At 40.3% G+C, this 24,967-nt stretch overlaps 1 protein-coding gene across 5 annotated transcripts in view; it reads right to left on the minus strand.

Annotated features, from left to right (window-relative positions):
- AP1S3 (adaptor related protein complex 1 subunit sigma 3) overlaps positions 1–24,967 on the minus strand; it is a 58,990-nt gene that overhangs the window by 14,789 nt on the left and 19,234 nt on the right. For 4 of the 5 annotated variants that reach the window (XR_009009141.1, XR_009009139.1, XR_009009140.1 and 1 more), the window contains exons 2-4: positions 12,304–12,398; positions 4,546–4,724; positions 2,211–2,319 (exon numbers count right to left, since the gene is read on the minus strand). Coding sequence is in view for 2 of the 5 variants with exons in the window: in XM_057551982.1 (XP_057407965.1) it covers positions 2,211–2,319; positions 4,546–4,724; positions 12,304–12,309 (294 nt within the window). In the remaining 3 variants the exon portion in view is untranslated. The remainder of the gene's footprint in view (positions 1–2,210; positions 2,320–4,545; positions 4,725–12,303; positions 12,399–24,967) is intronic. The other variant, XM_057551981.1, reaches the window with a different exon arrangement.

Here is a 24,967-nt window from a genome sequence, read left to right on the forward strand (position 1 = left end):
CTAAGAAAACACAACAGGTCAAACCAGAGTGTGGAAATGAGGGGGAAAAGGCAGGCTATGGGAATCTCTGGGCCTTAGGAGAACTCTTTCAGGGCTTTGCTAAAGGCCAAGTCTGTGGTTTATTTCAAAAGAAAGCACTGCAATGTCAGAATTCCTCTGAATATTTGAAAGCATAAAATTAAATAATCTCAGGTTTGAAAACTTGCCACTATATATTTTAAAAATCTCTCTTTTAAAAAATGAAAGTAAACTTGGTGAACCAGGAGACAGCAAAAGAAAAATGGTCTGTCTTATTATTTCTATACACTGACGAACAAACTGAAATCTCTGAAGCAATATTTAGGTCTTATAACATAACTTACAAGACAAAAAAAAAAAAGAAGAAGAAGAATCAAAGAGAGGGAGAGAGGGAGGGAAAATTATTTCAGAAACCTTTCAGGTACTCATCCTTGTGAAAACTGTTTCAACAAATCTGATAAAACCTTAAGCAATACTTCAACTGCTGTTCATTCCATTATATAGAATACAGTACAGAAAACTCTTCTGAAAGCAAATTCTCCTAACAGCACTTAATAAAAATCTTCAGTGAGCCAGGAAATAGGGAAGAGAGTATTACTGAGAAGAAAACATTTTCCTAATCCACTGATTCATTTCTTGAGACTGTGAACTAGATAAAATGTTTCTGGAACATTCTCTAAAATCTGGCCCAGAGCTGGTTCCAAGTGTTGAAAAATCGAACAGATAAGTCCCAAGTCATGATCTCGAGATACTAGCAATTTGGTGGTCAGGCAAATCCTGTACAAGTTGAGGATGATACAAGGCTGCTCTGTGTGGCTGGAGCCCTGGATATGTCAGGGGTAAAAAGACAGAGAAGTGAGAAGGTTGGAGCAGTGGTCTGGGACCAATGTTTGCAATGAGTAAATGCCAAGCTAAGAAATTTGAATTGTATTCATTAAAGATGGAGGAGAGTGACTGAATGTCACCAGAGATCTTTACATTGGAAGGAATATGGTAACAAACAGGCCAGGAAAGGCAGGCAGAGATGAGCCCAGAGGCAGAAAGGGGGAGAGGTGAGGTTTAAAGGAAAGGCAAAACTGTAATCCCAAGTGAAACTATACTAGTGAGAGTGAAAGGAGATGAATTTTCGTCCAATTTGAATAGACAGAGGCAGACTTAAGTAAAGGGTGGAGAAATATGTAAGGAACACTGTCCTTCTGCATTGAAAGATCCTAGGACATAATAATTTCAAGCACAAGACTGAACAGGTTTTCAGGAGCTGATTTTTAGTTCTTGTCACGTGAAGACTGAGGTGACTGTGAGAAGCCCAGAGAAGACCGTCATCAGCAAAGTGAAGAAGAGTCATCTGGTGATGGATTTCCAGGAAAGAGAGTCTAGTAGACACACAGGAGAGAAGAAAGAAAGAGCAGGAGGGCATTTAGAGGGCAGGGGGAGGGAGGGAGCTGGGGAAGAAACCAAGTTGGGGCCTTCAGAAACACAGGATGAGAATTAGCAGAACTCAGTGTCAGGGCAAAATAAAGAGGAGCAGATTTAAAGAAAGGATTGCACTGAGCAAGGGTCCAGTGCTGCAGAGAGGTTAAGGCAGGTGAAGATAAAAGCAGCATCACTGGTGTTGACCATTATGATTTCCTTGCAGGAGTAAAGGTGAAGCCAAGCCATAAGCTGCCGCAGAGTGAATGTGTTCTGGGGATCAGGGCACCTCATAGAGTGTATTCCTTGGCAGTAAATGCATGGAGACTGAATAGCAATGTGAAGGAAAAGGATTTTGGTTTTGTTTGTCTGGTGTTTTGTTCTTTTTTTTCTTATGTATAAATAATATTAAAGAACACTTGGAGCTTAGTAAAAGAAACCAGAGAGAGGATAAAAAGTCACAATAGAAAAGAGAAGACAGTCAATGGGGAGTAAAGGACAAAATATCAAGGAACCCTTCACAATTAAATTCTAGTTTATTGAAACAAGGTGTCTAGTGTGGCTGTGGTCTGGACATACACACACCACCTGCCTCTGGAAAGCTCTGGATCTTCCATTTACTAAGAATTACAGGAAAGGGGGAAAGCCTTGCATTCTGATCCTCGGTGCAAATGCAGTTCATATTTTAGACTTGAGAGAGAGAAGGAATGTGATGACAGACAGAACTGAAGTCAGAGCTGGGGTGGAGACTGACTCATTCTAGAGACCAGGACACCACTTACATTTCCAAAGTATTTGTCCAGCATCTCCACATAACGATGCACAATCTCTAGTGTCAAGAGCTCATTGTCCTGATTTTCTACTGCACAGCAAAAATATAAACTAGCATACCTTGAAAAGAAAAGAAGATAACGTAAAATATAATGACACATTACACAACCTGAAGATGGTTTTTTCCATGAATATGCAGTTACCACTACCTCACCGGGGATTCTCCTGTCCACATCCAAGAGGGAAATCATTATTCATCATATCCAATATCCTCCCAAAATGTAAAATAGAATATATAAAAAATATGGTGGGGATTGGGTTACTTCTGTTAATTATGTGAAAGGTCCTCAAAACTTTACCTTGAGGAGCTGTGATCAGGGGACAGAGTCCTTTGACCCATGGCAATCAGGGTGCCCGTTCATGCCCCGCCCTGGATTGTGAATTGTCCTTTCTAAACTCCAGAGCCCTGACCAAGGGGTCCAGGGGCCCACGTGCCCACCCTCTTACTTCATACTGTACTGCAGTGTGTCTCCCATCCTCAGCTTATCAAGTCCTCGCCTCCCATGTGTGTTTCTTCTGCCTAAAATACTCCTCCTCACCCCATACATGTGGCTCACTCCTGCTTCTCCTGTAGCTCTGAGCTTGGATGTCCTTTCCCCCAGGAAATCTCTGTCCTCTCTGACTGCACTGGATGCCCTGGCTATGCATTCCTGTGCCTCCCTCACAGAGCATCCAGAGCTCTTTCTTCTTTTTTATAAATTTATTTTATTTATTTATTTATTTTTGGCAGCGTTGGGTCTTCGTTGTTGCACGCGGGCTTTCTCTAGTTGTGGTGAGCGGGGGCTACTCTCCGTTGCAGTGCACGGGCTTCTCACTGCAGTGGCTTCTCTTGTTGCAGAGCACGGGCTCCAGGCATGTGGGCTTCAGTAGTTGTGGCACGTGGGCTCAGTAGTTGTGGCTCGTAGGCTCTAGAGCGCAGGCTCAGTAGTTGTGGTGCATGGGCTCAGTTGCTCTACAGCATGTGGGATCTTCCTGGACCAGGGATCGAACCCATGACCCCTGCATTGGCAGGCGGATTCTTAACCACGGCACCACCAGGGAAGCCCGCATCCAGAGCTCTTCATTCCGTATTTCATGGCCTGTCTCTCCTCCACTAAATCAGTGACTTCCCAAAGGCAGGTACTGAGTCTGAGTTGTTCACCGTTGTTTACTCAGTAGTTATAGATATCTGTTGAGAGAACTGCTGAAGCCTATTCTTCATGTAATGGTTTAAATCACAATTGAACCCCAAGTTGTAGAAACCAGGCAGAGAGTAGGGACAAGCCTTTTGTCGGCAAGTATTTCTGGGACTCTGTCTTTCTATCCCTGGGATGCTTATCACTATAAGGGGCCTTTGCTGACATCTCCCACGATGCTAGTACGAAAAGTTTTGACCCTGGGCCCAACAAGAGAAGCTTGCTCCAGGCACTTCCTGGTAATTTACTCCATTGAAAACAGCCTTTGATGTTACCTCTGTCTTTCCCCTTCCAGTTTTATAAACACACCTTGTGAGAGCAAACACATCCCTTTCTAATGTGTGTTTTCCCTCTGAAAGTTGCAGTATGATGTTGGATGCAGGGTCAGATCGGCTGTGTTCTGGTCCCGGTTTAGGCATCAGTTATCTGGGTCTTTATGAGCAAAATGGCTTTACCTCTCAGGGCCTCAGTTTCCTCACCTAGAAATTGAGGTCCCTTTCTAGTATGGTCTTGCCATGGCAAGCAGGTACAGTAAAGAGAGGATATACAGTCTTTAAAGTCAGAAAAATCTGGATTTGAATCCTGGCTCTGCTGATTACCACTCAATTACTGTGACTGGGAACTAATTACTTAAACTCTCTGCGGCTTCAGTTTCCTCATCTGCAAACGTGAATAATAAAGAGCTGCCCATCTCTCTATCATGTTAACCTTTTTTCTATAGCATTTGTTACTAACTGAAACTGTTCTGTTTGCTTAACAGATGAATAAGTTCCAAGAGAGCAGGAATGTTCTGTGTCTTGTTTGCTACTGTATGCACAGTCATTAGAACAGTGCTGGAAATATAATAGATGCTCATAATTTCTTGAATGCATGTGTGCATTATCAACACATAAATTAATATCTAGAATAAGTATCTAGAATCCATCCTGGCACATGGAAAGCCTTTCAATAAATGAGAGTTCTCTTCTATTTAGTCTACTGGTACAAACATTTGGGCTCCAGCCTTCAAAGATTTCAGTAAATAATAGAATTGGTGTTGCAATCTAAAATGCTCAGGACTAAATAAACCAAATAGTAGTAAGAAATTCAGTTCTCATAAAGTTACTCACACCTTTTATAAACAAGTTTTAGCTCCTTCCAATCAACAAAACTGCTTGTCCTCTGACCACGAGAGAGAATAATCTGAACAATTTCCCGGGTGATCTTTTTCCTTTCCTTGTCAGGGAGAGTAGTGTACCATTTCTGCAGCCGTAATTTCCCTTGTCGACTGAAGAGCAATATGAAATGAATCTAGAACAAATAAAGCAGAGAAAAAAACCAGAATTTGGTCAGCCAAATCATTCTACCATAGATATTAAAATACAGCAGCAGGGTTTACAAAGGATTATTCTGAACAGAGGAAAAAAATAATTACCAGCATGAAAACTATCCCATCTGACAATTACATTTAACCGAAAAAGAACAAAGAAATGTATACACCACAAACATAGCTTATTTATACTATAGGAGAGAGATAAGTTTTCTTTCATGAGTCACAGACTCATAGTGAGAAAAAATATATCAAGGCAGAACAGAACTCTTTTGAGAAAATATTAAATTCTTCCTTCACAAGCCAAAAAAAAAGTTAAAAACAGTAGAAGGGTTTACTTTAAAAATTATACTCTTGCTTCACATCACAAGTATAGAAACCAAATGATAATATAGACATAAAGAAGAGAAGTAAGGGAAGGAAATAAGGATGAAGCAAGGGGGAAAAGTGAGAAAACTAGAAGGGGACCATATTCTAATTTTTTAATAAAAATTATATATATATTTAAGGTGTACAGCATGATGATTTGGTATACATATACATGGTGAAGTGATTACTATAGTCAAGCTAATTAACATATTATCTCCTCACACAGTTCTCAGTTTTTCTGTATGATGACAGCACCTGAAATATACTCTCTTAGCAAATTTCCTGTATTCAATCTAGTATCATAAACTATAGTCAGCATGCTGTACACCAGATCTCTAGATTTATTCATCTTACATAACTGCAACTTTGTTCCCATTGACCAGCGTCTCTCCATTTCTCCCACCTCCCCATCCCTTGTAACCACTGTTCTACTCTCTGCTTCTGTGAGTTTGATGTTTTTAGTAGTATCTGTCTTTCTGTGCCTGTCTTATTTCATTTAGCATGATGTCTTCTAGGTTCATCCACATTGTTACAAATTTCCTTCTTTTTAAGGCTGAATAATATTCCATTGTATGTGTATGTACATATGTATACACATACACACAGCATACTTTCTTTATCCATTCATCTGTCAATGGACACTTAGGTTGGTTACATGTCTTAGCTATTGTGAATAACACTGCAATGAACATGGGAGTGCAGATATCTCTTTGAGAAACTGATTTCATTTCCTTTGGAAATATACCCAGAAGTAAGATTTCCCTTGGAAATATACCCAAAAGTACTATCATATGGTATTGCTATTTTTTAATTGTTTGAGGGACCTCCATACTATTTTCCATAATGGCTATCCCAATTTACATTCCCACAAACAGTGTGCAAGGGTTCCCTTTTCTTCACACCTTCACCAACACTTCTTATCTCCTATCTTTTTGATAATAACCATTCTAACAGGTATAAGATGATGTCTCATTGTGGTTTTGATTGGCATTTCCCTGATGATTAGTGATATTGAGCATATTTTCATATACCTGTTGGGCATCGGTATGTCTTCTTTGGAGATATGTCTATTCAGGTCTTTTGCCCATTTTTTTAAAATTGGATAATTTGTTTTCTTGCTATTGACTTGTTTGAATTCCTTATACATTTTGGGTATTAACCCCTTAACAGATGTATGGTTGCAAAAATTTTCTTCTATTCCATACGTTGTCTCTTTACTTTGTTGTCTCCTTTGCTGTGCAGAGGCTTTTTAGTTTGATGCAATCCCATTTGCCTATTTTTGCTTTTGTTGCTTGTGCTTCTAGAGTCGTATCCAAATTGCCCAGATCAACGTCAATGTCAATATCAATGTCAAGAAGCATTTTCCGTAGGTTTTCTTCTAATAGTTTTACAGTTTCAGGCCTTACATTTAAGTCTTTAATCATTCTAAGTTGATTTTTGTATGTGAAGTGAGATAATGGTCCAATTTCATTCTTCTGTGTGTGGATGTTAGTTTTCCCAACACCATTTATTAAAGAGACTGTCCTTGTCCCATTGGGCGTTCTTGGCACCTTTCTCAAAGTTCAAACTAAGTCTCAAATGTAAGCTCTTTACTCCACTTTGTGGGTTACTTGGCTGAGAGTTTTAGAATCAACCATCTCAAGATACAGTTTGGCATCACAGTAAATGTTTACAATATAAATAGTGTGTTGACCACATTAGGAAGAAACCTGATTTTATTTTCAATTAAGTTTCAAAGTGTGTATTTGAAATGCACATTCCTATTTCAATGAATTTTGAAAGCTTTCAATGAATAGAAGACGCTGTAGAAATTTACTGTGGCGCCTGGGAGGTACAGAAGATTTGTTTTTCAGAAATTGTCAGATGGTCCGATCTTTATTTTATGAGATTAAGTTTTCTCAATCCACAGTATGAGAAGATCAAGTTTAGAATCATAATTTATTCTGTGGTGTGTTTGTTTTGTCTTTAAAAAAATAAAATTCATTATTGAGGTTAATTGTGTCATGGAGGGAACAATATATACTAGGAGCCAAAATAATTAAAATTTTAAAACTTTCTACAAATAAAATATTCAACTCTTTTTATTAAAGAGATTTGGCTCTGAATGTCACAGCACAAATCGTACAAACTCAGTCGGCGGATAAATCCAAAGACCAACAGACCAAGCCCTCTCCTCACAGCATCCCCTCCCCCAACCTATAGAATTTGAGGTCTTCTTTTTTTTTTTTTAAACATCTTTATTGAAGTATAATTGCCTTACAATGGTGTGTTAGTTTCTGCTTTACAACAAAGTGAATCAGTTATACATATACAATATGTTCCCATATCTCTTCCCTTTTGCATCTCCCTCCCTCCCACCCTCCCCATCCCACCCCTCTAGGTGGTCACTTAGCACTGAGCTGATCTCCCTGTGCTATGCGGCTGCTTCCCACTAGCTAGCTATTTTACATTTGGTAGTGTATATATGTCCATGCCACTCTCTCACCCTGTCACATCTCACCCCACCCCCTCCCCATAGCCTCAAGTCCATTCTCTAGTAGGTCTGTGTCTTTATTCCCGTCTTGCCACTAGGTTCTTCATGGCCTTTTTTTTTTCCTTAGATTCCGTACATATGTGTTAGCATACTGTATTTGTTTTTCTCTTTCTGACTTACTTCACTCTGTATGACAGACTCTAACTCCATCCACCTCATTACAAATACCTCCATTTCATTTCTTTTTATGGCTGAGTAATATTCCATTGTATATATGTGCCACATCTTCTTCATCCATTCATCCGATGATGGACACTTAGGTTGTTTCCATGTCCTGGCTATTGTAAATAGAGCTGCAATGAACATTTTGGTACATGACTCTTTTTGAACTATGGTTTTCTCAGGGTACATGCCCAGTAGTGGGATTGCTGGGTCGTATTGTAGTTTTTTAAGGAACCTCCATACTGTTCTCCATAGTGGCTGTATCAATTTACATTCCCACCAACAGTGCAAGAGTGTTCCCTTTCCTCCACACCCTCTCCAGCATTTATTGTTTCTAGATTTTTTGATGATGGCCATTCTGACTGGTGTGAGATGATATCTCATTGTAGTTTTGATTTGCATTTCTCTAATGATTAATGATGTTGAGCATTCTTTCATGTGTCTGTTGAGGTCTTCTTAATAAACTCTATTCTTTCTTAGAAAGGAAACATCTGTTAATAAGGACTTGAAAACCAAGACATGGCCAGTGAAAAGAAAGCAAGTTAAAAAGCCCTGCTCGGGCTTCCCTGGTGGCGCAGTGGTTGAGAATCCGCCTGCCAATGCAGGGGACACGGGTTCGAGCCGTGGTCTGGGAGGATCCCACATGCTGCGGAGCAACTAGGCCCGTGGGCCACGATTGCTGAGCCTGCGCGTCTGGAGCCTGTGCTCCGCAACAAGAGAGGCCGCAATAGTGAGAGGCCAGCGCACCGCGATGAAGAGTGGCCCCCGCTCGCCACAACTAGAGGAAGCCTTCGCACAGAAACGAAGACCCAACACAGCCATGAATAGATAAATAAATAAATAAATAAAAGATGTTCATGAAATATTAAAAAAAAAAAAAAGCCCTGCTCAACTAGCAGCTTTAAGAAAAATCACCCTCAGTCTGGAATTTTAAGCATCTGCTTAGAACAGAGCATTTTCTTAAATACACGTTTCACTATCAGCACAGGTATAGATAATTCAATAATGAAACACAGCTACCGCTTTCTAAGAATCACATTGAGAAAGGTATTTTTTGCTTCCAAGAAGAGACCATCATAAAAGTGATATTCTAAAAGTACACAATTGAATCGGAATAGAATAATAAAACCCCAGGATCTTGAGAACAAGGTTCACCTTTGGATTATCACCGGTGGCTAAGACTCTTCAATCCTATTTCTAGTGACTGGTCAGACCTTTGCTAGAGAAATGAAATCCACACATTTTCTTGGTGTTTACTTTGCATTTCCTGTCAGAAAATTTTCTTCTTCACATCTAACCTAAATCTTTTCTGTTACAATTTAAACCGATTTTCCCTGATTTTATCCACAGAGCATATTAAAAGACAAATACTTGAAGACAGACTTTAAAGTGTACCTGGAGTCCTTTCCTTCCGGAAGAAACTACCCTGGTTTCATGTCTTCTTATTGGTTCTATTATCAGATTTCAAAACCATCATTGTTACAATTCCTCCAGGATTACTTCATAGATAAATGTCGCTTTTAATTTAAGGAGCTCAGATCAAGGAGCTCCAGTGAGTGGCTGGAACTATTGCTGAGTTTAATTATGGATTACTTTCTATTTCGTTTATTGCAACTTTCTCTCAAGATCAAGTGCCTGCCTTCTTAAACCGCTCAACAAGGTAGACAATAAACAAATAACTCTTTTTCATTCTAACAATGAATTCAAAGAGAAAGGATGATCAGGAACGTAATACACACATCCATAAAGCGATTTAAAATATAAAAATGTGTTTCAAATTCAAAAGAAGTAACAAATAGGTTCAAGTTTATCCAATAATTGCATTGCATAAGACAGTGTTGACAGATTTCATCCTCTCAAGTTCTGCTCTGAGGGAGAAGTAGTGTCGCTCGCTCTCCAGAGTTAACAGTGTAGCATGAGAAAACTGGTGGAATGAATTGTAGTGATTCACAGGAGTTCATCACCTCGAGCAATTAATTGTATTCAATTTATCAGTTTAGTCATTCAAGGCATATTTGGATAATATGTTTCAAGAGGTTAATCAAATACCATTTTTAATTAGCATTAGCTTGAGAGTATGAGAAAAAGGCAATTGGGAGGGTTTGGGTTTTTTTCCAATATTTACAAAGAGCCAACTTCAACTCAAGTTGATGTCATAAACAAACTTCAACTGACTTCAGAACACCCAGGTATTTTGTTTCAATAATAGTGCTGGCAAGAAAGGAATAATGGAGAGGCTGATTGGTAATCCTCTTCTGGGAAACACCAACTCCAGAAACAACCATAACATCCAACGAAGTGTGATGAGCAAGGCTGACTTCTTACATTTGGCCCAAATGCTCTGGCCTTAGGTAAGGCATCTGATTTCACTGAGATCTCCCCTCCCTCATTCAAGGTTAACCTGAGACAATCGCAGAGGAAATAATCACATTGGCGGCTGAATTAATTGTATTTTAGAGACCTTAGGGCACAGATCATTTATTCACTCAACGCATATTTACTGAGGGCCTACTCTGTGCACTATGAACCTACAACGTAAAACTTGGTTCTTTACCTTGAAGTGCTTTTAATCATCATAAAGAATACAAAAAAAAAAAAAAACCCAAAGTAAACATATTGAATTAAACCACAGGGCTTTATCTCCTCTACCTCCCAAAATGTCACTAAAATGACAATAGTAGAAGTTTCTTAAATGCATTAACCCTCAAAGACTAGGAGAATGACAGGGGATGTGATAGCAGCCAAGAGATTTCAACAAATCTTTGGAAGATGGAAGGAGACAGAAGACTGATAACTAACTTAGCAAAATAAGGAAAATCGTAGCTTAAGAGGTAGATTACAAAGACAAACCAGCCAACTCTCCCAGAGAAAGCCTGAGGGCAGCACTTGTGGGTACCATGGCTCCACAAAGTTCTAAAAACAGGGACACTGGCTAAAGGTCCACCTACAGAGTGGTTGGCATGGACCACCCATGGCATTTCCAGGGGATTACAGCTAAGTGAGGACACTCACGCATGTGTACACACATAGCACACATGCACATACAAGCACTCCTCAGTAAGTTCCCAGCTGCTTTATTCAAGGGCACAGAAATTTAGTGGAGGTCATGCAGTTGAAGCACCTCTTAGCTCAGCTTCCTCTGGCCCCCAGTCAGTAATGGATAGCAAGCAGCTGCCAATGATGATCCAAACAAGGCATGGTTTACTCAACCTGAGAAGCTCAAATTTGTGCAATGCCGTATTTCTTCTCTACTTAAGGCTCTCAGAGACCTTACACAAGCAATCTATGCCCGTAAGAAGAAATATTTAGAGACACCTGCAACCCTCCTGGACCTTAAACGTAATTCAGAGCCTGCAAAGCTATATATGTATCTTCACTAAAAGAGAAACATGTCCCTGCACCTCTACCACCAACTCTGTTGTATAAAAAACACATCTCCTAATCAGGAAATGGAATGATTCCTCCCTGGAGACACTAAATGGCAGAGAAAAGACCTCTAGGTACTAACAATGGAGATTTCCAGGCCACCTGACTATGCCCTCAGAACTGCCTATTAGCATCTTAGCACCCACTTTTAAATATGAGCAGAGGCCAAGGATTACCAGACATTTGAGAATAGTCTCTGATGTCAAAGAAAGAGACTGAAAAAAACAAATAGAAAAAAATTAAGCACTGGATACAGTAAGAAAGCATGGAGCAGGACAAACTGTTACACACATACACGCACACACACAAACATGAATATGCTCAGAGAGTTCAAAGAAGATGGAGTTCCTACATCAATAAAACAAAAACAGCATTCTATTGGGGAAAAAAGAGAAAAAAACTCTTGCAAATTAAAATAACCAAAATAAAGTCAGAGGATTCTCTAAGAGATCGGAACAAACAGAAAAACAGATGGAAAATTAGAGGAAAAAATAAAACTAATAAGGGGTCAACCCAGAAGGTGCAAAATCCAGAGAGCTACAACAGAGATAATGGAGAGGAAGAAAATCTCAAAGAAAGAATTCAAAAAATGTCCTAGGTCTAACAAGATGGGACTTTAGATTAGAAGGCTCATCACGTGCCCAGCACAATGAATCTTAAAAGTACATTGCATGAAACTTCAGAACAGTTATGATAAGGAGAGCAGCCTAAGAAATTCCAGGAGGACAAAAAGTTCACACTCAAAAAAAAAAAAAAAAAAAGTTCACACTCAATGGATCAGCAATCAAAAGAGCATCAGGGGACTTCCCTGGTGGCGCAGTGGTTAAGAATCCACTCTCCCAGTGCAGGGGCCTGGGTTCAATCCCTGGTCAGGGAACTAGATCCCACATGCACGCCACAACTAAGAGTTTGCATGCCACAACTAAGGAGCCCACATGCCGCAACGAAGGAGCCCATGTGCCACAACTAAGGAGTCCACCTGCCGCAACTAAGACCCAGCACAACCAAATAAATGAAGAAATAAACATTTAAAAAAACAAAACAAAACAAAAGAACATTGGACTCCTCACCTGCATTTGTTGGAAGACTACAGGCCTACATCCAACCAAATTATCAATCGAGTGAAAGAGGGGAAACGACCTTTGAATTTTCACACTTGCAAAGACTAAAAATAAAGAGAGAAAAATAAAGAAATTTGCACTCAGTATATCTTTCTTAGGAAGCCACTGCAAGACGTCTCTGAGCAAAGAGGAGAAAAGAATTAGATATGGTTACCTAGGGCACAGGGAACCCAAAGCAAAATGATGCTGAAAGGAAAGGCCAGAATGACAGCCACATATCAGACCAAGAAAGCCAGCATTCCAGACGGAGGCTGGAGGAGGGGGAGGGGAAGGGAGAAATAGAATTTATTGATCATTTCATTTCTTTTTACAGTTGGAAAAAATATTGATAGCCATCTGAAAGATCTGCTAGTGCATTGGTGGGAAAAAACAGGGATAGATACATAGAAAACCAGGCCAGTGGAAAAAATATAAACTCCAGAAAAAGAAATGATACAAGCAAGAAATCATCATCCTTAAAACTACTTTGGGAGAAAGAGAAGTGAGGAAATACGTGTGTGAGAAGGAAGTAAATGCCCAATTACCATGACAGGAAGGCAGGAGACAATGTAAAGAATTAGGAGTAGAAAACTGCCAGCGTAAGCATATTATTTAGAAATGTAGACGTAACTACCCAAAGAAAGACTGCAATTATTGAAAGTAATTACCTCTAGGAGAAGAACGTGGTAAACGAAAAGAGCTGCTGTGTTTCATTATAAATATGTCTGTTTGATTTTTTTTAACTATGTACCTATATTACTTAGATTTTAAATTTTTTTAAGGAATTAAAAATAAATAAATAAGGGATGGTGGAATGCCTGTATTTGACAGTGACATTAAAAGCATATTCTGAGGGACTTCCCTGGTGGCGCAGTGGTTAAGAATCCGCCTGCCAGTGCAGGGGATACGGGTTCAATCCCTGGTCCAGGAAGATCCCACATGCCACGGAGCAACTAATCCTGTGTGCCACAACTACTGAAGCCCATGTGCCTAGAGCCCATGCTCTGCAACAAAAGAAGCCACCGCGATGAGAAGCCTGCGCACCACAACGAAGAGTAGTCCCTGCTCACCGCAACTAGAGAAAGCCTGCGGGCAGCAACGAAGACCCAATGCAGCCAAAAATAAATAAATAGAAATAAAAAATAAATTTAGTTTTAAAAAAACGTATTCTAAGATATTTTCTCTTCTCCCTCCTAATATTAAACTCTGAAATTTAGAGGGAAAAATCCTTAAATACATTAACTATTCTAAACTATCAGTTATGAGCTCTCATTTGATTTTATCTGAGGCAGTTTTATTTTTCAACCTGTACCAGTTCATGAATAAGAGTGCCATTAGTTTACTAGCTTCCAGGTGGAATAATACATTTTATGCCCTGATTTTACTTCAAGCACATAACATTTGACCAGAATTTTACTGTTCCTAATATAATTTTTAAAAAGAGAGGATGGATTAAAAAGTTTTTGCAGATTCTGTACCTATCCTTCATGTACTAACAATTCACTATACATCCCCCTTAGCTTTCACCTGTGCAGCAAAGACATTCACCTCTGAAGCTTCTTTTCATACCATGGGTTTCTCAATTCCCTTATCATTTTGCATGTTTCTTCCTGGATCATGTCTAACTTGACTCTTTGCTCATAACAGGGACTTAGTAAATATTGGTGGAAGTGTTGAATTTTGAGAAACGGCAACTAGCCCTTTATTAATATTCTGAGTAGAGAACTGAGTTTTCTATAAGGGTTAGAGAACACTGTGGTTTGGGGTTTTACTGGGATCATATGCTTGTAACTGGGATTACTTTTCTCCAGATGCAATAAACTCAACTCTCACTTGCTGTATTTGCCAGATCTTCTGGCAGCTTATCCTGTCCGGCTTAATAGTTCTCTGGCCAGAAGAGGTTAATAACGTTTAAAAACCAAGAGCTCCCGCTGCCCTATTCTCTCTGCTAGATCAGTTGTAAAAAATGTTACCCACAACTGGTCTGGGCACTCATTCCTTTGGGGTCCCACAGTTGATACTTGCACGTAGGAATGATCCCTTTAACAATTAGCCTGATTTCCTTCCTCTAAGCCTGCTCTGAAAGTGACAAGACTAACCCTCCAAGGCTGCTGCCTCTCATGCATCTCCCTTTGGTCAGAACCCCTATCAGAGGGGTTTCCAGAAAGTAGAAAGAAGGGATATCCACTGCTTCTTCACCAGCCTCATGTATTCACCTTCTCATTGGGCTCCAGTTCCCTCTTCCACAAGCCAAGTTTCCTTCTCTCCAAAAAGGTCATTTGCTTAAGCTTCCAGTGATCTACCTTTATTATAGATGTTACCAGCATGCCCCAGGTGGAAATAAGAAGATGATGTCAGGGCTTCCCTGGTGGCGCAGTGGTTGAGAATCCGCCTGCCAATGCAGGGGACACGGGTTCGAGCCCTGGTCTGGGAAGATCCCACATGCTGCGGAGCAGCTGGGCCCGTGAGCCACAATTACTGAGCCTGCGCGTCTGGAGCCTGTGCTCCGCCACAAGAGAGGCCGCGGTAGTGTGAGGCCCGCGCACCACGATGAAGAGTGGCCCCCGCTTGCCGCAACTAGAGAAAGCCCTCGCGCAGAAACGAAGACCCAACACAGCCATAAAAATAAATTAATTAATCAATTAATTTAAAAAAAAATAAGAAAAAGAAAAACCGCAATTTGAAAAAAAAAAAGAAGATGATGTCAGACCACAAAGTTTCCCAGAAGTCATTTACTCGTGTCCTTAGGACAAAGGTTCATGGACAACTGGCTAGACCTCTAACTTAGTGACTCTTTGAAACTAACTAGTTGCATGCTGGAAATTTTTTTTTTTTTTTTTTTGGCCATACCACACGGCTTACAGGATCTTAGTTCCCCAACCAGGGATTGAAACCAGGCCCCTGGCAGTGAAAGCACTGAATCCTAACCACTGGACCACCAGGGAGTTCCCTGGAAATTTAAATTTTGGTTTTTTCAAACTCGTTATATGTCACCCAGCCCAAACAGTGGTGTACCTCCACCGCTGTTTCAGATTTGATCCAGGACATGCTGTGCGTTTACCACCAGGCCAACCCAAATTGGATTCAGGACATGAAGGGCATTTATCACTAGGCCAGGCCTTGGCCAGGGCTGGGGGGCAGTAGAGCAGGTTGGTTGTTAAGTGGGAAGACTCTGGTGATAGGCAGCTTGAGAGTTTGCATTTGAATCCTGGTTCTGTCATTTGAGCTAAGTGGACTTGGACAAGTTACCTGACCTCTCTGGTCCTCAGTCTCCTCAACTATAAAGTAGGGATGACAACAGTAATGACATCAGTAATGTTAGAGGGATACGATGATGTCACACGTCTACCTTTTAGTGCGGAGCCTAGCACAGAGTAAGCTCTCAATAAATACTTGCTATGGCTAACGAATCATCCAGGAGTCAGCCCAGCCCATTTACAATCCCATTTATCTTCATTGAGGCAAGCAAAAAATTCCCTGCTTCCACCTTTGGAATCACTCCATGTCTATCCCGTCACTTTTCCACTCATTGGTCCCCACATTCTGATGGAAAGTGTCTGTGACAGCCATTTCATAGGTACCCAGAAAGGCATTCTGCTGTTTCTTTGGATAATAAACCATCCAATTTCTAGCTGATTTGCTACCTTGCCTTCTCAGTCACTCTGTCTCATCAACCACCTTCTCAATGCTTAAATAAGGAGTTTGGTCCAGAGATAGCCCAAACGTGCAGGTAGTCCTTTAGGGTTCCTTTCTTTCTTTGAACTGCTGACCAGTGGTATTCTGATCATGTATTTGTTAGTTCTCTCCAAGTTCCCTGTAAGGTGTTTACTTGGGGGTTCCTCATTTTTTCACTTGTGTGTCTGTGTATGGCTCTAGTTTCTTCTTCTATAATTGAGTAACAGGTGTTCAGGTTTTTCACCTTCCCTCCTGACTCTTTGTTTGAACTGCATCACACTTCTGTGGCGGGTCACGCTCACACCTTCCCCACCAGTTTCTCTTTCACGGGGCAACAGGGCTCAGCGGGAATTCCGGGGCAGGTGCGGCACTGAATCTGCTGTCAGCTCCCCTCTCTGGGCCTCATCTCCTCCTTTAACAGGAGAGCAGGGTCACGTATTCAAATACCTTTCACAGGCTGGGCAGAGGCAGGCAACATTTTCAATGAGAGTAAGGGTTCCGTATTCAAAAGGGGTGCAAGACACAAAGTCAAACTGTAAATCACAAGTTCCATCTGAAGGGACAGCCTCAACTCAGCCATAGGAAGGTATTGCCAAGAAAAAACATTCAGCCAGTATTGCCAGGCCTTCAGATATTTTTTTCTTTTTTCCAGAAGAAGCCTGAAACCTGGATGATTACGTGAAATAATGGGACTGTTTTAATATTGGCAATTAATAGGAATAATGATAACAAAACCCTGTGCAAGCCAAACAAAGCACATTGTGAGTAGCTGTGGTCTGTGAGCTGCATTTGGGCTGCAGGCCTCATTTGAAACTGCTGAATTAAATGACAGCTGAAGAGCCGTATTTCACGAATGCCTTTCTACAGCTTTATTGCGCTCAACAGATTTCCCCTTTTTTTGTGGTTTCTGAATCTACCTGTTTGAGGAAGTGGCCCTCAGACCCCAGAACCTGGCTTCCACCTCTCAGCCTAATATTACTGTTGAAACTATTCTCAGATCAGTGTCTCCTGTTAACTCTTATTCATCAAAATTTTTAACTGTTTTTTTTCCCTCAAGATTTCCAGCTCAGGTTTCTGCTTCCACAGTACAGGAAGAGAAAACATATATAGAGAAGTAAAATCTACACAATCTCAGGATCTCATTTTTGGCTTATTATGTCAACTTTCTTCCTGAGATAAAATGTTGAAAAGCTGCCACATCGGCCAGTGTGTTTCAAATCCTTTCCCAGGCCTTGCACACCATCTGGTGGCAGAACTATCTATTTATAACAAGTGAAATGCTCAGTGAAGAAGGAAAATTAGGTGAATTGGGTGAAGAAGAAAGAGTTAGGAAGAGTAAAGTAAGAGGGGCAGCAATAGAAAAAAAAAAAAAAGGAAATGAGATGGAAACAAAAGTCATGAGTAAGCCACAAATTAAAAAGTTAACTGCTGAGAATTAGCTCGAGGCCATTTATGTAAAGCTTTAAAGATGCTTCTAAAATTGTCTGTTATCCATCTGCTTGTATTACACAGTAAAGTTTATTGGAAGAAAGGAAGGAAGGTAAGAAAGAAGGATGGAGAGATGAATAGTTGTACAAAAAGGACAGGATAAGCAGCCTGTTAGGAGTTGAATTGCATCACCCAAAGATTCATATGTTGACATGCTTCCTAACTCCAGCACCTCAGAATGTGACCTTGGTCACTGCAGATGTAATAAGTTAAGATGAGCTCATACTAGAGTAGGGTGGGCCCCTAATTCAATATGATGGGTGTCATTATAAAAAAGGGAAATTTGGACAAGACATGCACACAGAAAGAACACCATGTGAAGATAAAGGCAGATCGAGGTGATGCAGCAGAAGTTCAAGGAACACCAAAGATTGGCAGCAAAGCACCAGAAACTGGAAGAGAAGCATGGAACAGACTGTCTCTCAGAATCCTCAGAAGGAACCAGCCCCGCTGAAACCTTGATTTTGGACTTCCAGCCTCCACAACTATGAAACTATATATTTCTATTGTTTAAGCCGCTCAGTGTGTGGTACTTTGTTACCACAGCCCTGATATACAGCTTGTCTCTGGCTTTTCATTTTGTCTTTTTTTTTTTTTTTTTTTAAATCTCAATATCACCACCATTGTTTTCTGTCATTACGATTCAATATCATAGAACTAAATCATCGGGACTTCCCTGGTGGCGCAGTGGTTAAGAATCCGCCTGCCAATGCTGGGGACACAGGTTCAAGCCCTGGTGGGGGAAGATCCCACATGCTGTGGAGTAACTAAGCCCACGAGCCGCAACTACTGAAGCCCGCGCGCCTAGAGCCCATGCTCTGCAACAAGAGAAGCAACCGCAATGAGAAGTCCACACACCACAACGAAGAGTAGCCCCAGCTCGCCGCAACTAGAGAAAGCCTGTGCGCAGCAATGAACACCCAACGCAGCCAAAAATAAATAAATAAATTTATTTAAAAAAAAAAATACAATCATCTCAACAGATGCAGAAAAAGCTTTTTAAAAAAATCATCTACATTCCAGAGATAAAGTCAGCAGATTCCATTCAACTTAGCAAATATTTATTCAGTGTCTACCCTAGTGTGGTATTTAAAATGAAATAACCACTCATTCCTGGACTCACAAAATGCTAATAACATTAGAAAGTACAGCAGAGCTGATTTGGTGCAAACCTCATCTCAAGACAGAGAGCTGGGCTTCCCTGGTGGCGCAGTGGTTGAGAATCTGCCTGCCAATGCAGGGGACACGGGTTCGAGCCCTGGTCTGGGAAGATCCCACATGCCGCGGAGCAACTGGGCCCGTGAGCCACAACTACTGAGCCTGCGCGTCTGGAGCCTGTGCTCCGCAATAAGAGAGGCCGCGATAGTGAGAGGCCCGCGCACTGCAATGAAGAGTGGCCCCTGCTTGCCACAACTAGAGAAAGCCCTCGCACAGAAACGAAGGCCCAACACAGCCATAAATAAATTAATTAAAAAAAAAACAAAACAAAACAAGTGAAGACAGAGAGCTGGTGACTGGACCCTCAGATGGGTAATTAGCAAGTGGCAGAGTTAAGACAATCTCCTGGCTTCCAGCCCAAGGCTCTTTGCACTTGGCACCTTAAACCACTTTTTTCCGGCAAAGCTAATTAACTACTACTTTTTTTCCCATTTATGCAAATAATTACAATAGGCAAGTCTTATGCTAATCCCAGAGACCTATTTACAATTACTGGCATGTGTTGAACACGTGCCAACACCATGCTAAGCACATTACATGCAGTACCTCATTTAACCCTCATTAAAACTGTAAGATGTAGATACTATTATTACCCTCATTTGACTGGTAAGGAAACTGGGTCCCAGCAAAGTTAAGTACCTTGCTCTGAGTTAATCAGCAAGAAGGTTCCAGAGGTGGGCTTTGATTCTGGAGCCCACTTTTTAAATTGCTCTGCAACATCACCTCATGGGGAGACAGCACAGATACAGACACAGGCACCAATGAGGCTGGATTCACCCACTTCTAAAGTCAATATGATATTGACCATCTTTATTACTAGAAGGTAGTCCCTGAAGCTCTCCCTGCCCTATCCAATACCAAGAGCTTCTGTAACAATTTTAAAAATGAGCAGAAAGGGCCAAACGATCTGTACTTATAGAAATCAAAATAAGAGAAATAAATATTCAACTGAAGATAATAATGACGTTAGCACTGAATCACTCTGAGTCACTACTATTAAACATATCGCAGCAGTGACATCAAGATGGGTAGAGAAAGTATTAAGCGAAGTTTATTGGACTGGAAACTTTTTGCTAGCAGAGAAAGATCATCTAAAGCCATCTATGCAGTTTAGCTAGATCCAACATGGGCCCGTATCACTTCTCATATAAATGGGAGCAATGAGGAACTTGAACTTGGGAAAAATTTGCATGGATAACTCTACTCAGGGTCTGTAACATTATTGAGAGGGAAGGCCATTACTTCCTTTGAGGTGATAACTAAAACAGGGCCTGTATTGGTAGGGAAGTCCCTGTACCTAACAGAAATGGGGTAGGAGGTAGGGAGGAGCATGGCAAGAAAAGAGAGGAAGAAGGTACAGCTGCTGCCTGCTGGGCTTGCTTTCTTATTGCAAATGCATAGAATTTTACCCTTCTTCCTTTCTTTCCTTCTTTCACGTATTCATTCAGCAAGTATTTACTGAATATCTACTATGTGCCAGGTACCGTGTCAAGAGATGAGGATACCACCAGGAGCAGAACAGAAAAGTTCCTACCCTCATGGGGCACACCTTCTAACACAGCGAGATGGACAACTAAACAGGATGAATTCTATCCAAGCCCGATGCGTTAAAGCACAAGTAGCACAAAGAGCTACAGGAAAATAAAATAACCTTGTCTAATGGTCAGGGAACCCTTGGGGAAGTGACATTCAAGATAGGATCTGAAAGATGAAGAGGATCAGCCAAAGGGAAACGGGGAAAGGAAAGGGTCGAGCTAAGTAAGAATGACCAGGCAGAGGGAACGGTGGACAGGAAAGCCACAGGAAGGAAAGGCTACGGCATCTTCTGCAAACTGAGGACAGCACATGTGGCTGGTTGACTGGAGAGGAAGAGTGGGGAGAAATGGCACGGGAGAGATGGCAGAGGCAAACAGAAGGAGCGTCTTGTAAGCCAGGGTAAGGAGCTTGGGCTTTAGTCTAAGGGAAAGGGGAATAAAGAAGCCCAAGAATGGGGCTTCCCTGGTGGCACAGTGGTTGAGAATCTGCCTGCCAATGCAGGGGACACGGGTTCGAGCCCTGGTCTGGGAAGATCCCACATGCCGCGGAGCAACTGGGCCCACGAGCCACAATTACTGAGCCTGCGCGTCTGGAGCCTGTGCTCCGCAACAAGAGAGGCCGTGATAGTGAGAGGCCCGCGCACCGCGATGAAGAGTGGCCCCTGCTTGCCCCAACTAGAGAAAGCCCTCGCACAGAAACGAAGACCCAACACAGCCATAAAAAAAAAAAAAAAAAAAAAAAAAAAGTTTCATAATAGGGAAGAGAAAAGGGGGGGCCCTTAAAAAGGGAAACAAATATTTAAAAAAAAAAAAAAGCCCAAGAATGGAGTAACACATGCAGTAGATGACAATAGTGGCCTCCACTGTAGCAGTGAGGATGGAGAGAAGTTGAAGGAGTCGAAGCTATTTAAGTAGTGGAACCAATGGGACTTGGTTAGCTGTGGGTGTGAGAGGGAGAGAAGGGTCAAGGATAATTCCGAAGAGTGGTAGCAAATTTTCTGAGCCAGGGAACCCAGGAAGAGTAGGAGATAAACCACCAAAGAGGAGGGGGCAGTCATGGCGGTGGCAACAGGCTTGGAGACTCAACCAGGTCATGCTTCAAGATCCTCTGGAATGTAGAGACTGTTTTCCAGCAGAGGCTTAGAATAGAGTTAAGCGAGAAGAACCTTTCTAAATCACTGGCTCTAATCCCATGCTTTTAAATAAAGCAACTGAGGCACAGAGATGGGAAATGACTCACCAAGACCACAAGGAAGTGAGTAAGATCAGATGTAGTATCCAGCCCATGTCCACCAACCTACAGTGCTTCTCATGAAGCAAGAGTCAAACTCTTTACCCCTTCCCATCACCTCCCTAGAGCCAATCTGTACAACCTGGAGAGAAAGACAGCATTAGTTATATTCTGTGCTGCTTATCTATTTCTTTTTAAATTTTGGATTCACTAAAGAAGAACATTTGAAAATGTCTCAGAAAAAAAGAATAATACTATGTCGATTGGGAGTGTCTCAGTATTTCGCAATAATGAACCACTTTCCAATAATAAACCATGTAATCAGCAATGCTTCTATGCAGGGTCCCAATTAATGTTATTTTAACATGTAAAAAAAATTCATAGTGATTTTTGCTAGATTGTTATAGCCATTTCAAAGGTTTTCAAAATAAGGACAAATAAAAGTATTTTCTTATAAAACACAATGTAAAAATTACTAACAGTCTTTTGCCTTTTTGATTCCCAGTAATGAATCCCATTTTTAAAAAACAATTTCCAAAATCATAAATTACGTTCTTAAGCAGTATGTGAACTATGTTAAAGAATAGTAGCTCTTACACAGTTTTAACCAAAAAACCACACAAATCCCAAATGCAGCAAAGACAAACTGTTTTCCTCTATTGAACCTCAGTGTCAAGTAAACTAAGAGTTTCATCAATGGTTTCAAAAAGGAGCATTTTTTTAAGTGTTTAGTCCTCTCCACCATCCACAGTTCTCAAAAGGAATATCTTTCTGCAACATAGATAATCCAGAAATATTTTTGAACAATTAAGCATTTTTTATAGATGAAACTGCAATAAATAAGCATCTACATCCTTGGCTATATAAACTAGTATATGCTAGAACCAAAGTAAGATGGTTTTCCAGTTATGGCAATCTACTTAATTGTGTTAAAGTCTGAACATTTCCATCAACCAATATTTCTGTATTGGTTGATAGTTCAGACCAACGTTTTTCTATGACTACTTGAACCCTGTTTAGGGTAACTTTAAACTGCAATGATGTTATCAAATGCAAATAAACACACATCAGCAGTCAAGTTTTTTCTTCGTGTAAATCATTGGTACTCAGTGAAGACAATCCACCCTAACTCCAAGATCTATCCTCAAATAGGTCATAAATTCACTTATCAGTCTTCCTCTTTTAGAAAGCTAAAACTTTATTCAAAGTTGAATGCAACCAGTTAATTTTTAAAATTTATATCCAAAGTGATCAAGAGGCACCAAAATGGCATGCAAAAATTAGAGACTGTTGGTAATGTTTATAATGCCCCAATTTCATGGTGCAAGTTTAATGTCACTAAATGTTACTGCTCAGCATTCCATATGTAAGTGCTTTCACTTCACGCAACAATTAATTGGTTTTACCCTAATAGCACGGCACCTAGCGTGAGGGTAAAAGTGACAGGTCAGACTCAAAGAAAATTGTTCTTAAGAAGTCCCAGGATGGCAGGTCACTGATTATCTGGTTTGAAAATTAGGTATCCAAAGAATACTTAATAATGAGTACAATTTTCCTGACCTTTGAAAGGTGGAATGGACAGCACAAATGTGGAGTGTAAGGATGTCTATTCAAACTTAAGTAGAATGTTGATTTTGACCCAACCTACCCTGCATTTCCCCTTTTCCATAGGCTGAATAATGGCCCTTTAACAAAAAACAATGTGTGATGAGAGTCAGGTAAAGCTAGATGTGGAGAACCTCCCAACTGACGCCTAGGTTCATGCCCCTAAATTTAGGTCCCACCCATGACTCTAGCATGACACAGCAGCCAGTGGCTGAGCACACATCCCAAACCCAAATTAGTGGCTGCAAATCTACGCTGCCAACACGGAGGTGGAACCACTAATTATCTCCACAATGCACTCTCAAGTGAGCATGTGTGCTTTGCCAATGCCATAATCACCTTTCTTCCAGTTTTCCAGGTGCCTGATTCCAAACTAGGGGAGGTTGGAAAAGACAAGACTCTTCTGGATCAAATGAAAGGAAGGGGAGTTTCTAAAGTTAGGATATTAATGGTAAAATTTACAAATTGCGTTTGTATGTATGTCCATCTTGAATACTGAATCTTAGGTAAAGTCTTAATTTTGCAGCAGTGTTGTAGGGAATGGGCACTTTGTTTCTAGTTAGTTGAAAACCACCTTAAACTAACAGCTAAAATTATACAGGCGTTAAGCTCATACATGTACAAGTCAAGTAAAATGAACCTGTGAGAAAACATTCCTGGAGAAACAAGTGAAGTAAGAATCTGCCTCTGAGTGGCCAGCAAAGAAAAGGCCAACGTTGAACAGAAGCCTTTAAATCCGTCAGTGGGCATAGGAAGTAGGAAATAGTGACCATTACAGCTTTAACATATGTTGATGTACAATTTTCCAAAATACTTCTGAAGATTGTGCCTTTATATTTACAATATATGGTGCTACACTTCTGATGTCAAGACAAAATTATTTAGTCTCAGTTTATTCCGCTTGGTAAGTGATCCATAGGATACTTTAGATGTGTATTTAATACCATTCCAAATTACTTTAACAAATATATGCTTAATACCTCGTTGTCATTCAGAGCTACATCTAACTTCTTATACTTCTAAAAAAAAGTATTTTGGTTTCTCACAGGCTGTTCCTCGACCTATTTTGCTTTGAAGTCTCAGAGAGGGTTTTCTTTTCCCCTTTTGCTTTACTTGTTTTACCCAAGTAGTATACATAATTGAGTTACAATTTTTTTCAGAACTTTTGCAAATGATGGTGAATCTGAGGTTAAATTTGAATACTTTCTGTGCCTTCACTAGTTTGAGTATACCAGAAACCTCCATTTCTAACACTGATCAAGTACAGAATCAAATGTTACAGGAGAGTTGGTGGTACTAAGTAAAGGTTTTAACAAATGAGAGACAGAGAAAGAATGTCAAACTTTTAATTTCTAGAAAAACAAAAATAAAGACAAACTTGAGTACAAACACTAGAAAAACTGCATAGCTCTCTAGCAGGTATGCTTGCCAAGTTAAAAAGAAACCAGACAGGTTCCAAGTGAGTGGATGCTTTCACTTCTGAAAGTGCCAAACCCAAATAACCCCTCCTGGTAATCACGCCAGTAAATGCAAAATGCACGTCTTGTGAAATTCATGGTCATATTTCAGTTTTTGGTATAAGGGAAGAATTATTTTTATATCATTTTAGCTGTATATATTTTCATATCATTTAGCTGATTGTTTTTATATAATTTTATGTCCTTTAGCTGTATTTTATATCATTTTAGCTGCATATCATTTTAGATTCCCCTTTTTTCTTTTCTTATTTTTGGAAGTTAACTTTATACTTTCACTATTCAGAATATATGTAAATACTTATATATAGATATATAATATATATATGCTGAGATCTTGTTCATGTTTACTTTTTATAGTATTTGAAGAAAAAAGTAATAGTATAAACAACATTGCAGTGGTTCTC

This window comes from Balaenoptera acutorostrata, chromosome 8, assembly GCF_949987535.1.
Source record: "Balaenoptera acutorostrata chromosome 8, mBalAcu1.1, whole genome shotgun sequence".
NCBI lineage: Eukaryota > Metazoa > Chordata > Mammalia > Artiodactyla > Balaenopteridae > Balaenoptera > Balaenoptera acutorostrata.